At 33.4% G+C, this 16673-nt stretch overlaps 1 protein-coding gene across 1 annotated transcript in view; it reads right to left on the reverse strand.

The window, feature by feature from the left end:
- Positions 1-16673, reverse strand: part of kug (kugelei) — a 733937-nt gene that overhangs the window by 68656 nt on the left and 648608 nt on the right. Inside the window, exons 19-20 of the mRNA XM_065505961.1 lie at positions 5241-5423; positions 5135-5158 (exon numbers count right to left, since the gene is read on the reverse strand). Coding sequence (XP_065362033.1) covers positions 5135-5158; positions 5241-5423 — 207 coding nt within the window. The remainder of the gene's footprint in view (positions 1-5134; positions 5159-5240; positions 5424-16673) is intronic.

The raw sequence follows: 16673 nt of genomic DNA on the forward strand, positions 1-16673 counted from the left end.
GGGGTTGTCCTGTCTACTCAATTGTTAAAAAAACACAAAGCCATAAACCGAAGATTTTCCCTGCTCAGCCATTAAATTTTTTTTTTTTATTTCATATTTTATTTATTGTATCTTCACAAAATAATGTGAACTATCAATAATTTGTTCAAATCTTAAATCTAAATATTATTTTTTATTTACGTCCCACCACAGTTGGACGAAAAATTATGTTTAATTTATAGATCCTATCATCAGCGCAGGTCTGTTGGATTCCTTCTTCTTAGTCGGATGTAGCCATTATTTCTCATTAATGTTCGTGCAAGTGGGTTTGGGTGAACTTCTAACTTTTTCAAATATGACTCCGCTTGTTTTTTTATTTAATTTTTCACCAGGGAGACACCTAGGTCCTTATGAATGTTAATATTTCTCACATACCAAGGCGCTGCTGTTATCATTCGTAATATTTTATTTTAGAATCTTTGAATTTTTTCAATATTAGAAGCTGAGGCCGTGCCCTATAATTGCATTCCATAGCACCATATGGGTTTTATTATTGAGCTGTACAGCAAAAGTTTGCAGTATAAATTCAATCTCGAGTTTTTACCAATTAGCCAGTAAATTTGTAGTAATTTTAAATTCATTTGAGTCAATTTCGTATCTATATCCTTTTTCCAGGTAAGACGTCGGTCTAGATGCAGACCTAGATATTTAACTTCAGTTTGTTGAGGTATTATATGATTATTTATTAGGATTGGAGGGCACGATTCTCTACGCAATGTGAATGTAAGATGTATACATTTTTGCTCGTTTACTTTTATTCTCCATTGTTTTAACCACCTTTCTATGTCGAGTATATGGTCTTGTAAAAGTACAGATGCTTCTTGGGGGTTTTCATGAATGGCTAGTAAGCTGTGTCATCAGCAAAAGTAGATATGTGGTTTCGACTGTTTGTAGGCATATCACAAGTATATAGCAAATATAGGAAGGGACCCTGTATACTTCCTTGGGGTACGCCTGCTTCAATAGGCTGTGGTGAACTTATGAATTCTCCCTCTTTAAGAACGAACTTTCGATGACTTAAATAACTTTCTAGAAGCTTGTGTGTGTTCACTGGTAAATATTGTTTTATTTCTATCGATAATCCTTCATGCCATACTTTGTCGAAGGCTTGCGAAACGTCGATGAAGAGTGCAGAACAATATTTTTTTCTTAAATGTCTTGGATATGATTTCTACCAACCTGTGAGTTTGTTCTATGGTGTTATGTTTTTCTCTAAATCCGAATTGATGAGTTGGAATACAATCAAAATGATTCACTATCGGCTTTAACTTGTGCATTAACAGTTTTTCGAATAGCTTTGATATATTTGACAATAGGCTAATGGGTCTATATGATTCTACTTTACAGTGATCTTTTCCCGGCTTAGGTATCATTGTAACTAAAGAAACCTTCCATTCTGGTGGATAATATTCAAGGCGTAATATAGCATTAAAAATAAATAGGATTATTCTTAATGCAAATAGTATCCTCGACTGGTCACTCTGCAAAGCACGAAAATAAATTGGTTGAAATATAGAAAATATATTAGCACACACAGTACAGAAAATATATCGCTAAGAACACCAGAAGATACCGATATCTCACTCAAAACTCTTGAACAAAACTTAAAACTTGCTGTTGAACACGCCACTCAAATAACCCAACAAATAAGATACAATAGACTCAATTCTGCAGACATTGAACAGTTATTAGCTGAAAAAAGAAGAGTTCGTCGAGAGTTCTCCAAGATATTTGGAGAAAAAAATATTGTTCTGCACTCTTCATCGACGTTTCGCAAGCCTTCGACAAAGTATGGCATGAAGGATTATCGATAAAAATAAAACAATATTTACCAGTGAACACACACAAGCTTCTAGAAAGTTATTTAAGTCATCGAAAGTTCGTTCTTAAAGAGGGAGACTTCATAAGTTCACCACAGCCTATTGAAGCAGGCGTACCCCAAGGAAGTATACTGGGCCCCTTCCTATATTTACTACCCACATATCTACTTTTGCTGATGACACAGCTATACTAGCCATTCATGAAAACCCCCAAGAAGCATCTGTACTTTTACAAGACCATATACTCTACATAGAAAGGTGGTTAAAACAATGGAGAATAAAAGCAAACGAGCAAAAAAGTATACATCTTACATTCACATTGCGTAGAGAATCGTGCCCTCCAATCCTAATAAATAATCATATAATACCTCAACAAACTGAAGTTAAATATCTATGTCTGCATCTAGACCAGAGCTAGGCATTACCTATGCACGCGTGCTTTTCGGCCGTTACTAAATTTACAACAACGTACTCACACGTATTAAAAACTCATTCAGTCTCGTTTGAGCGTTCATTGAAGAAGGTTGTGTTGTCGCATGTTTCTTGCTTTTTTACATGAAGATTTCTAATGCAGGGATGGAAAACTTAATATTGTTTAACATCAACGTATGGTGTACGTTTTTAGAATTATAAACTTGTGCTAAATAAACTTATTTTAATCTAAAATGCTTTCTTAAATCAATATAAGTAAAGAAGTCTAACAGAAATTTACAAAACAAAAATATTATTTTTAATTAAAATACCACCATTTCAAAATTAAAATTTCCATGTCTGTGTTGTAGTGAATATGAGAGTATAAATTTTTCCCTTTTTTTATTTTTTGCTCTTGCAACAACTGACCAATCGCATTTGTTGTCGGGCTCTGATCTTACCTGGAAAAAGCATATAGAATTGACTCAAATGAAGTTAAACGTACTACAAATTTACTGGCTAATTGGTAAAAACTCGAGATTGAGTTTAGATTGCAAACTTTTGCTGTACAGCGCAATAATAAAACCCATATGGTGCTATGGAATTCAATTATGGGGCACGGCCTCAGCTTCTAATATTGAAAAAATTCAAAGATTCCAAAATAAAATATTACGAATGATAACAGCAGCGCCTTGGTATGTGAGAAATATTAACATTCATAAGGACCTAGATGTCTCCCTGGTGAAAACTGAAATAAAAAAACAAGCGGAGTTATATTTGAAAAAGTTAGAAGTTCACCCAAACCCACTTGCACGAACATTAATGATAAGTGATGGCTACATCCGACTAAGAAGAAGGAATCCAACAGACCTGCGCTGATGATAGGATCTATAAATTAAACATAATTTTTCGTCCAACTGTGGTGGGACGTAAATAAAAATTAATATTTAGATATAAGATTTGAACAAATTATTGATAGTTCACATTATTTTGTGAAGATACAATAAATAAAATATGAAATAAAAAAAAATAAAAAAAATTTTGTTTGTTTATTAAAACTAAAATCACTCTAGTTTCAAACTTTGTGAGGACAATTACAAAAGAGAAAACAAATTGTATGACAGTGAAAATTAATAACATAAAAAATTAACAAAACATGAATTGAACAAAAACTAAAATTATTGTACATAAGTTAAACAAAACTAAATGAACTAAGCTGTGAACAAAAAAAACTAATATTAAATAAAACCGAAATAGATATAAATTAAAATATAAAAAGAGTTTTAATTTGGCAAAAAATTTATAGTGAACCGTGGTAAGTTGAGGCTTCAAAACTTTAAAGTTCAGCCCTTAACACAAATAAATGGTTTAAAAACCAAAATATAAAAGAAAGTGTAATTGTTTTTGATTACGAATTTGTGTTGATGCAGGTGAAGATCCAGGCAGAGAAGACCACCGAATCCAGTGAAGACATACAACTCCAAATGGAAACTTATAGTTTTTATATTTATTTTATATTTAAGTTTACATATGTAAAAAATAAAGAAATTGTTATTTATATTAATTACCAAAAAAAATAGAAAGGAAACATTTTCAGGTGTCAAATCGTACACGAATGGTATCAAGTCTACAACTTGTGGTGTCAAATTGACAACGGTCTGGTGTCAAATCGTACACGAACGGTGACAAATTGTCAACGGTCTGTTATAAAATCGTACACGAACGTTGTCAAATCGACAACGGATGGTGTCAAATCGGCAACGGAATGGTGTAATTTTTTCGTTGTCAAATTGACACCGTTCGTGTACAATTTGTACACATACGGGGTTGATACACTATTGAGACCGAATGGTGTCAAATTGTACACGAATGTGTTCACTGGGTGTATCTCCTCTCTTTAGGGGTGAATTTGACCCTTTTTTCGAGAAAATAAAAAAGTCTTTTCAAAAAGGACATTTAAGGATTAAAATATTTTACGAAAATTTTTGACGGAAAATTTCAGTGGAGGTCACCAAAGATACCAAAGATGTAAATAAATTTACATTATAATTAGTAAAATTACACGCCACCTCGGGTCTCTCATTTTTTGAAAAAATCGCCAAAAATCCAAGTATGATCAGATGTAGATACTTGCTTTGAAATATTTTCAACGACAGGATCTGCATAGTCAGGATGGCTTTTAAATGCTTGTAATGATTTGAAGTATTGTCACAATACCGCACGCTTTTGAAGCATTTTTAGCAACTATCATTTTTTCATCTTTTTTTTGTAAATATAACCACACAGCCGATTTTGTGGGTCCCATTTCGAGGGATTTTTGATCAAATTAAAGTTTTAAAACACAAATTAAAAAATTTATTGAAAATGGCGTCAACTTTGTTTTGTTTAATAATATGAAACGAGTATTTTTGACCGATACCTACTTGGTACTCGGTGCTAAAGTATCGATGCTAAAAGTACTTGGTATCGAAACAAAAGTATCGATATTTACTTGTAGTTACTCGTATCGTTTCATCCCTATTTATAATACAGGTACATGCTAATTAATGAGAGATGTGCATGAGATCGGTGCAGGTAATTCATATTTATTTGAAAAAAAGTGGACACAGCGAACTTCGTCACGCAGGCGTTGCACTGCGTTATTTCTAATTGCAGAAAATCTGTTGTCAATTGTCCATTGCAATTGGGGTCAGGTCGATTTTGAATTTTCGTAGCGCCGAATGAATAAATTTAAGTGTTAATACATGAATTCTTCTGATCCCTGAGTAATATACTAATCTAAAATTAAATTTCAGTATCGTTTGTTGTTTTATATAGAAATTCATTTTGCAATATAGTTAAAAATATCATAAGCATTTACTTACATTTTGTGACACATCTGAAAGGCACTGATTGGTTTAAGAATGCACAAAAGTATAGCAATAGTTATATACAATTTAGAAGAAATATTATATTTTTATCAATAATTACCTGAATTTAATGTGTAGTCTTCATTCTCACTATAATATATGGGGCTCAGTCTTGATAGTGAATTACTACTTAATGGCAGTCTTATGTTTTGAATGTCTTGTACATCAGAATCGACAGAGTCTGAAATTATATCTTCTGGTAATGTCGAAATATCTCTGACCGCATTTACTTTTAACATGGAAACTGAAAAGAAATAAATGCATGTACAGTAAACTGTATGAAAAAAAAATTGTTTTGGAATCTTGAGGATCTCAAACAACATCGTGAACAATTTGAACAACTTTTGACGGTTTTATCTTTGCAATATATATATAGAATTTGTATGATTTGTATGAGTTGTTAATAATAACGTTGTAATAAACAAGCTCTGAAATAAGTGTAATTTCACAAAAATTCTGAAGTTTAAGACCTAGACCTAAAGCCAACTAATGTACTTTATAGAGGTTCCTCAATGTATGAATAAATAAAATACATGGTACAAATTAACGTGCTTAAGATTATTAAAGGAGAATTTTCCAATGAATGATTATGAATGATGCCCCTTTTATAATTCTAGATACTATGAAATGTATTATATTTTATATAACACTTAGGGATGGCTCCTTATAAGTACATAGTGTTAGAAAAAGGAAAAATAGTGGCAGAGGTTGCAGTCGTGAGTCAGTTTTATCAGAGACGCTATTCAAATAAACATCAACTGAGTGCCTTAAAGTGTGCTGTGTTTTTCAATTGAATTCGTGTACATTATAAAGTGTGTCTTTATTTCTGCGATTTTATTTTTAACGTGTATAAAAAACACTGAGTGACTATTTAATTCTGTTGTTGTTGTACATTTTAAATAAATAAAGAGTTGTTACAATTTTTAAACTACTAAACGGCTTTTATTTGCAATCAAAAGTATCCGGTTTATTTAAAGGAAATAAACCAAACGTTTTGAAAAGGTTAAAACGTAACAATTGGTGTCAGAAGTGGGATGCAAAATAATAAGCATGAAGTTTGAGGAACTGAAAGTTGAACAACTCAAGAAGGAATTGAGTAAGTTGGAGCTACAAACAACAGGTAACAAGGCAGAATTGCAAAAGAGGCTGATAGACGAATTCAAACGGCGTGATATTGACATCGGTGCTTCCGAATTCGAGTATAAGGAAGAAATGGAAGTTTCTACACGTTCAACAACAAGCAGCATGGATTTAAGCACAATGTTCGCGGCTATGATGGAAAAAATGAAAACAGCCAACAAAAACCTGGAAGCGAAATTGAACGAAAATTCGAAACTGCTTGCGGAGGTTAAAACTGAACTTCTAGCTGAAGTCAAAGAAGAGTTTCAAGAAACTTCTAGAGTCAACAATGAAAAATTATTAGCTGAAGTTCAAGTCAACAACGAGAAACTCCTAGCTGAAATGGAAGCGAAATTTCAAGAATCATCTAGAGTCACAGACAAGAAAATTCAGGAAATGTCTGAGGTTATTAACAGCAGAGTGGATGTCGTTGATAAAAAGGTGTCCCAATTAGAGAGCGGCCTAGAAAAACAATCCCAAGATGTTGATAATAAATTTCTCGATCTGGAAATGAAAATTAATAATCTTCAATGCCAAGACGGACCGGTGCGAATTATTTCAGAAACATCGAGTAGAATAAAGGCTCCTAGTTTTGATGGCAGCACACCATTTAATGTTTTCAAGTTCCAGTTTGATACAGTTGCTAAGAGAAATGTATGGAGTAATGAAGAAAGAGCTATATAATTGATTTTGGCCTTGAAAGGGAACGCAGCAATAGTTCTTGAAAGCGTACCAAGAGAAAACTGCGTTTAGTGCTAGTGATGGATTATGGCAGTTTAATGTGATGGCCTTTGGACTCTGCAATTCTCCAGCCACATTCGAGCGTTTAATGGAACATGTCTTGAAAGGACTTCACTGGAAGACATGCTTGGTGTACCTCGATGACATAATTGTCATGGGGAAGTCTTTCGATGAACACTTGAAAAACCTTGAAGAAGTCCTTAAACGAATAGCTGCGGCTGGACTAAAACTTAGCGTAAAGAAATGTGCATTGTTCCAGAAAGAAGTTAATTATTTAGGGCATCGCGTAACAGCAGACGGCATATCAACAGATGAGGATAAAATACGAGCCGTAAAGGAATGGCCTCGTCCGAGAAATCTTCACGAATTGCGCAGTTTTCTAGGCCTTTGCACGTACTACCGACGATTTGTACCGAATTTTGCCAGTGTTGCCGCAAGCCTACATGAGCTAACGCAGAAGTCGCGAGCGTTCCTGTGGAGCGAATCTCAAGAACAGGCATTCCTTCAGTTAAAGGAATTGTTGTGTACAGCACCAATTTTGGCATATCCCATCCCAGGAGCGAAGTTTGTGCTAGACAGCGATACGAGTGGATACAGAATAGGCGGTGTGCTTTCGCAGGTGATCAACGGGACGGAAAAAGTCATAGGCTACTACAGCCGAATACTTTCCAAGCCTGAGAGAAATTACTGCGTAACGCGACGTGAACTCCTGGCAGTATTAGAGTGTGTGAAGCATTTCCACAAGTATTTGTATGGTCAGCACTTCCAACTGATCCAACTGAACCGATCATTCTGCCCTCAGGTGGTTGTTGCAATTTAAACAACCTGAAGGGCAACTGGCTCGTTGGATTGAGCGGCTTCAGAGCTATGACTTTAACATTGAACACCGGAAGAGTTTGAAACACGGCAATGCGGACGCGCTAGAATGCAAGCATTGCGTTCGACTAATGCATATAGAGTCCAGTGCAGATTGGTCTGCATTGCAGAGAAATGACCCCACACTATCAAAAATAATATCGGCAAAAGAAGAAGGCAGAAGGCCAGCCCGCAATGAAATATCGGCCGAAAGTCCACTGATGAAATCATATTGGGCCCTATGGAATAGTCTACAATTGTTAAATTGCTGCTTACACCGCATATGGGAAAGTGCTGACGGTAAAACAGTGACAAATCTAATTGTTGTACCATTCTCTAAAATAAACGAAGTAATGAAAGAGTTTCATGACGGGACCAGTGGTGGTCATCTTGGTGTGACAAAAACCTTAGAGAAGCTAAAACAACGTTTTTATTGGGTGGGTTGTCAGCAAGCAGTAGCCGATTGGGTAGCCAATTGTGAACACACTTCCCAAGAGCAAGATGACCTTAACGAACTTCACGAATTCGTACGCAGACGAATAAAAATGACCAGCGACAAAATGAAAGCCAGATACGATCGAGCAGCGAATTCTGAGGGATTTAATGAAGGCCAACTTGTACTGCTGTATAACCCACAACGCAAGAAGGGACTGTCCCCCAAACTACAAACCCATTGGGATGGACCATACAGGGTGATTAAGAAATTGAACGACGTGGTGTACAGAATACAGAAAGAAAAGAGCCCGAGATCTAAAATGAGCGTCGTACATCTAGAACGACTAGCCGCCTATGGGAGAAGTGAATCTATGCCTATTCGGGACGAACAGGCTTAAGCGGGGGGCAGTGTTACGAAATTGTACTTGAATTCAAATATAACGATTTTAAGGGCTGATTTAAAAAGAAGCAAGAACATTGTAGAAAGTACACCACAGATGGCGTATGTATTAGTAAGATCTAGAATATTCGAGTGCAGATGGCAGTGTTATGAATAGTGGCAGAGGTTGCAGTCGTGAGTCAGTTTTACTAGAGACGCTATTCAAATAAACATCAACTGAGTGCCTTAAAGTGTGCTGTGTTTTTCAATTGAATTCGTGTACATTATAAAGTGTGTCTTTATTTCTGCGATTTTATTTTTAACGTGTATAAAAAACACTGAGTGACTATTTAATTCTGTTGTTGTTGTACATTTTAAATAAATAAAGAGTTGTTACAATTTTTAAACCATTAACGGCTTTTATTTGCAATCAAAAGTATCCGGTTTATTTAAAGGAAATAAACCAGCGTTTTAAAATGGTTAAAACGTAACAATATAAAGTGATTGAAACTGGACGTGTTTTATTTTTACTCCGAGTTAATTCGTTATTTTAATGTATCTATCGGAAAATAAATATAAATATCACCTGTTTATTATTTATGCGAAAGGACGATTTTATTTTAATAATATTATTAAATAAAAATCAAAAAACAACTAAAAGACAAATAAGTAAAGAAAATTTTATATATTTTTTTTTTAACCTTTTTTGTGCATTGACTATTAAATAAAGATCAAGAGTGTTAACGAAAGTAATTACAAATACTCTTTAATGAAGCTACGTACACACGGTTGTCAGATTTTACAATGTTCTCAGATCTGGCAATGTGCTCGCAATGTACTGACAATGAAATATTATTACCAAAAGGTAAATTGTCAGTTTAGACGATTGTAAGAAAGCCTTACAATTTCATTGTCAGACAATTGTCAAACAATAAATTTATATGCCAACAAAAATTGTCAGTTCACACGGTTGTCAGATTGTTGTATGGCAAAGGTAACCAGATCTCTTGTTAGACATTGTCAGAAGAAAATTCAAATCTTTTTACAAACAATTTCAATTGTCATCTGTGTGTATTTATTAAAAAGTCGGAAATTTAAAGTATTATTATGGAACAGAAAAAGCCATTGCATGACGGATGAAGGCAAAATAGCAAAAAATCGTCGCAAAGTTTGGGTAAAGGATTGGGTACTTCGCCATCAGTAGGAAGGATTTTACGCTACATTGCTCATCCAATTACGAACTGACGAGCCGGAGTTGTATCATAATTTATTGCGAATGGTCTCCGAACAATTTGATCAATTTTGGCGATTTTTTTAAATGTGCTATTTTAAGGGTCCTCCCACTGATCCCCATTCCGAACACCTCAGCCGACTAAATAATACAGCACAACATAGAAGTGTGGACTTGATCATACTATTTCAACAAACAATCTTTGTTTTAGCGTCAAAAAATAGTAAAAACGAATGTGCTATTTAGAGGGACTAGACACATTCATAGTGCATCGATATGTTCATAAGAGTTATTCAGATTTACAGTAGCTACAACATTACTCAATATTGTTAGTGAAAAATTATGAGTCCCTGGAAGTTATTCTAAAAATAGTAAAAAAAAATTGTTCTTCCTATATTTTTTTTCAAAAAAAGTGCACGAAAAATCTATTTTTTTGGGAAAAAAATGTTAACAAAATTTGTTTGGCGGACTCTTAGCCATATAAAGTTAAGTGGTATCACCAAGTCTGAATTAACTTTTGGCCAAAAATTGATGACACCATTTTTTGAGAGCCCACTGATTTGCCCACTTTGTCAAAATGGACAAACTGAGTATAGGGTCATGATCGTGTGTTTTTTGCACTGACAATGATGCCATTGTCAGATGCATAAACTTCGCACATATGAAAATAAAAAGTTTCTGACAATGATCTTACAATGATCTGGCAATGGCAACGTAAGGTGTTTACACGATTGTCAGATGTCTGATAATATTATTGTCCTACAATGTACTGACAATACTTTTTCTGACAACGTTGTAAGACAAAAATTGTAAGTTTATACGGTTGTTAGACATTTTCTGAAAATTTTTCTGACAATATTGTAAGATCTGACAACCGTGTGTACGTAGCTTGAGTCTCTTTAACGAAAAGAGTGAGCGAAGGTTAAGTGTAAACGGCAGAAATGCATACGTTACAGTTAATGTAGATGATAAAAATATAAACAAAACAAACAGAAGAATAGATGACAACTTGTTTTTAACCGCCAAGCCTGTTAACCGTGCTCGTTCTTGTTCCCCCGCATTGTCAACAACTAATGATTGTCAAACAAAAGAAAACCCAATAGCTGTTAATCTGGAGTTACCAAAATATACAAACACTTTATCTACAATATCAGCTTCAGAAACGAAATCCACCACACCGACAACAATTAAAACTAACCCATTAAGCGGCGCTATACCCAAGATTACTCAACCATTAAATAAAGATAATAAATCCCAAATACAGGTTGGAATAGACCGGTATGTTACAGTATTAAAATGGGCACGAAGTCCCAAGTCTTCGAAAGCGGCACCCTTGGCTAAATTATATAAGGATAGTGAACCTGCTAGACTAAACAATGAAAATCGTTTTTCTATTCTGGAATGTGAAACGGATGAACCAGTAAATAAAATTACTTCTACAAAACCACCCCCTATTTACTTGAGAGAAAATAATTCAAATTCACTGGTTCAGAGCCTGATCTCATTAATAGGAGAGAACTCTTTTTACGTTATCCCAATCAAGAAAGGCACGATTCATGAAACTAAAATACAGGTCAATAGTGAAAACGATTATAGAAAGGTTGTAACATATTTTGAAACTCAAAAGAAAAGTTTTTACACTTATCAGTTGAAAGGAAGCAAGGGTCTACAAGTTGTAATAAAGGATATTGACTGTAATGTTGAACCACTCGAAATAAAGCAAAGCTTAGAAGATAAAGGCTTTAAGACAAAAAATGTGATAAATATTAGAAATCGCGAAAAAAAACCGCAACCACTCTTCCGTGTTGAACTTGAACCCGGTGACATAAACCTGAAAAAAATGAAACACATCCCATATATAACCTGAAGTGCTTATTGCATCGTAAAATTACGGTAGAAGAACCACACAAACGATTTGGTCCCGTCCAATGTATGAATTGCCAAGAATATGGACATACCAAGGCATATTGCCACCAGTATGTGTTATTTGCGGGGAGTTGAATAACACATCCCAATGTAACAAATCCAAAGATAAAATAAAAAAATGCAGCAATTGCGGAGGTAACCACACACCAAACTACAGGGGTTGTCCTGTCTACTCAATTGTTAAAAAATCACAAAGCCAGAAACCAAAGATTTTCCCCGCTCAGCCATTAAATAACATCAATTTTAACTACCCCCCGTTGCAACTACCCCGTATGCAAATGTACTTAGAAACAACCAAACTCAGACGCAAGTCCGTCAACCTAAAAACGAAAATGTGAACCCAGAGGTAAGAGAGCAAACGCCAATTTTCAATTTTACCCGACTAGAATCTACAATAGAAACTCTTGTGCAATCGGTAAATAACTTTACAAACTCAATGAGTAACATGATGCAAGAAATGCTTAAGATGCAATCAATGTTGTTGCGGGCTGTGCTTAACAGACCAGAATATTTTTTAAGAAACCAACAAATTGATGTAATGCTGGTTTCTGAAACTCATTTGACGTCCAGAAGTTCATTTCGAATAAATGGATATGTAATATATATTTTTTTTCATAGTACATTTTTATTTACAATCTATCCATTTAAGGATAATAAGCAAATTGGATACAATAGAGAATTTCATTAGTTATTGGACTCCAATGAGAACAACAACTCATTAGGAACATAATTTTATGATTTTAAACAATTATTTTCAAATGAATTAACTATGAGTATTTAAGAAAATATAATATATATTATAAATGAGTATTTACAGTATGAGAGAAAAAAAAATAATATTAAGTTATTAAGTTACACTTTGAAAACATTTAGTTTATTAACGAAATGGTAAGTCGAGGATGTGGTGCCGTTTAAGTCTTCTAACTTCATCAGTATCATCGAGCAAAGAGATAGCCAACGGGTTGCAGTGGTTACTTAATCTTTCAAGATAACTTGAGCTAAATCTATTAATTTCATCATTAACCTTTGGAATAAATAAATCATTATGTAAAGTGTTATTTGAAACAAACCATGGCGCATTGACAATCGACTTTAATGTTTTATTTTGGTATCGTTGTAATATTTCAATATTTTATGTACTAGCTGTCCCCCAAAGTTGTATGCCATACGTCCATACTGGCTTAAGAATAGTTTTATATATTGTTATTTTGGCTTCTGAATTTAATTGAGACTTAGGGCCTAGCAACCAATAGAGATGTCTTGTTTTTAATTTCAGATGTTCCTTTTTAGCTTTTATGTGTGTACTCCAGGTTAGCCTTTTGTCAATATGAAGTCCTAGATATTTTACACTGTCTTTTTGAGGGATTTCAGTATTGTTGATATATAGTCTTGGGCAAACGCCTTTGCGCAAAGTGAAAACTACGTGTACGGATTTTTCATTATTAACTTTTATGTTCCACTTGTTTAACCAGATTTCAATTTCATTCAGTTCTCTTTGCACAAGATTAGAAGCTTCAATTGGACATGTGATTGAGGCTAGTAATGCTGTGTCATCAGCAGGGAAACCAAAATATGCAAATGCATGTTTTTTCTGGTGAGTCTAATGAGCACATGGATAAGATAATTACACGTTTCAGAACTATTTAAGAATTTTGGCATCCATTTGTTAGTGCATATTTTTGCATATTTTACCCTTAAATACATATTTTTACATATATTTGTTTTAAGAGCATATTTATGTCATATTTTTGCGTTTTTAGAGCATATTTTAATGTTTAATAGCATATTTTGACTTTATCAAAACCAAATTTTGTCTTACTTATTTTTCGCTGTTGTGTTACAGGTTTTTACTTGCTTTGTTTAAAATTCAAAATTGAAAAATAGATGGCTTTTTTTAATATAAAATAAGCACTATTTTAATAATAGCGCCATCCAAATATCAAATTTTAGTTCTAATTCAAACTTAACCGTTCTAAGTGTTAAAGAAATATTGTCTTTTAAATTTGCTCCTATAACATCAGTTGATGTCGAAAGAAAATTTTCTATGTATAAAAACGATTTTTATTTGAAAATTTAAGTCAATATTTTGTAATTTATTGCAATAATAACCCTAATTGAAGAAGTGACTTTATATTTATATAAAATATCATTTAAAAATACCTCTCGAGGCCTTTTCATAGCTTATGTTCCTATTGTTTTTATTTTTTGTTATACTTGTTGTAGTTCATGTTATTTTTGTTTATTTTATATTACTTTACCTTTTTAGAAATGAATTGTATTGATTTTTTTAAATAAAAGTACATTTTTTGGTAAAAAATTATGTAAAAGTTTGTTTTTTAAGAGCATATTTTTTAAATTTTATGAGCATATTTTAAAGTTTTTACTGCATATTTAAAGCGCTTAAAACGCTTTTTTTAGAGCATATTTCCGGTTTCCCTGGTCATCAGCATAAGTTGCAACTAAAATATTGTCTGTAGTAGGCATATCTGATGTGAATAGAGTATAAAGTGTTGGTCCCCGAACGCTTCCTTGGGGAACGCCTGCTGTGATGCTATAAATTTGCGATTTTTCGGCATTTACTTTAACATAGTAGCAAGTACAATGGGGTTGAAAGTAGTTGTTTAAGTTTAAAAAGTAAGCCCGTGTGCCAAACTTTGTCAAATGCTTGTTGAACATCAAAGAATACTCCAGAACAATATTTTTTCTTTTCCAATGTATAGCTAGGTACTCTGTTCAAAATTTCGTGCGAAATGCTGTCAAACTACATATAAAATATTTGGAATGAAATATATGCGAAATAATTTCGCAAAAGCAGTACTCTGTTTTTATTGTGGAAAACATATGAAATACATCTGGCAACCTTATTTTTCCACACGAAATAACATATGCAGCACTTCTTTCGCACGAAATTGAAACTAACAGCTAGCTGTCAAACAGCATATAAAATTTTTCGCATGAAAAAACCATAATTTTTCGCAAATATGAACAGAGTACTAGGCTTATCTCTTATAAATGCTACAATACGATGGCATTGCAGGAGTTCAAAGATTATGCCTGAAACCAAATTGATAATCAGGTATGATGTTGAATTTTTCTAAAATTGGTAACAATCTACTCATTAATATTCTCTGAAATATTTTGGAGAATGTGACCAATATACTAATAGGTCTGTAAGATGTCACAACATTCTCAGGCTTGTTTGGTTTAGCTACCATTATGATTTCTGTGAGCTTCCATTGTGATGGAAAATAGCTTAGTCGCAAAATACAATTAAAAATCAGCGTTAGAAATATAACTCCTTTTTTAGGTAGAGATTTAGTTACAATTCCATTTATACTGTCGTATCCAGGAGTTTTTTTACAATTTAACTTATTTACTTCTTCTAGGACTTCATTATGAGATATGTGCTTGATAGGCCAATCCATAGGACATGGACAATCTAAAAATGTTGATATTTCTTCAATATGAGTGGTATTGCTAAAAGCATGTGGCTGAAAAGTATTTTGTAGATGTAAAGCAAATGCTTCTGCTTTGCACTTATCAGTTTTGCACCATACGTCATTTACATCCTTTATGGGAGCATTACTTTTAGTTGGACGTTTTAAATAACAAAGTTGTTCATTTTTTATTTCATTTAGTTTATTTTTCAGGTCCTTCACAGCTTTGTTAAAACGTCTTTTGTCATAAGGATTTCTACTGATTTGCCAAATTTTTCTTAAGCATCTTTTATTTCGTAGCATATCTCTAATTTCTGGGGTAATAACAATTTTATCTTGACTATCTATATTTTGTTCTATTGGTGTTGATAGGAGTCCAGCTTCATGGATAAGGTTTTTGAAACTTTCAACCGCATCATCCAATTCTCGTGGTGATTGAATGGAAACATTTAAATTTACGTTCCTTTCAATCCAATTTCCAAAAGAGTTTAAATCTGTTTTACAGTTAACTACTTGATATTTCTTTGACTTGGAATGTAGAAATGTATTAAAATTTAATAGTATAGGCGAGTGATCGGAATTAAGTTCATCATTAAATTCATTGGATATTTGTAGGAATTGGCTTGAAATACCAGAGTAAACGACAAAATCCATAAGGTCTGGTATCTTTCTTGGATCTTTCGGCCAATACGTTGGACTTCCGGTGGATAAGACAGAATAGTGATTATTGATTACACAGTTATGAAGCTGTGTAACATCCACCATGGATGTTTATCGTCATGGATTAAAATCGTCTCCTACTAGGAATCTTGGCCCCAATCGACTAAAGAAATCTTTAAAATTTTGAGAAGTTACCTTAAAGCGTGGTGGAAAATAAATAGAACATATAGATACGTCACTCATATCACATTTAACTTTTATGCAAACAGCTTGAAGAAAGGGTTGACTTATTATATTTGAGACTTCATAATTAATTGACGATTTTATTAGAATTCCAGATCCAGCATGGGCTCTATCATGTGGTTGGTTGGCTGTTATTAAATGAAAACCTTTTATTTTGAAAAAGGTTCTACTTGTAAAATGTGTCTCTGACACTAAAAGTATATCTATGAAATTTGTTTTAAGGAAGAGTTCAATTTCTTGAGTATGGTTAGAAAGCCCATTAGCATTCCATATTGCAATACGAAGATTTAAACGCATAATTTAGAAATTAAAGCTGTCATCATAGTTAAAAGCTTATTTGTCAGCTCGATTTGATTTTGCAGTAAAATTTCCATTTTTCCAAAGGATTATTATTTGTACTTTGTTGTGGGTTTCTAAGCGCATCAGCATAAGAGAATTGATTATTATTTTGATAAAAATTAGGATCAT

The sequence above is a fragment of the Calliphora vicina genome, chromosome 3 (genome assembly GCF_958450345.1).
Source record: "Calliphora vicina chromosome 3, idCalVici1.1, whole genome shotgun sequence".
In the NCBI taxonomy this organism is placed as follows: Eukaryota; Metazoa; Arthropoda; class Insecta; order Diptera; family Calliphoridae; genus Calliphora; species Calliphora vicina.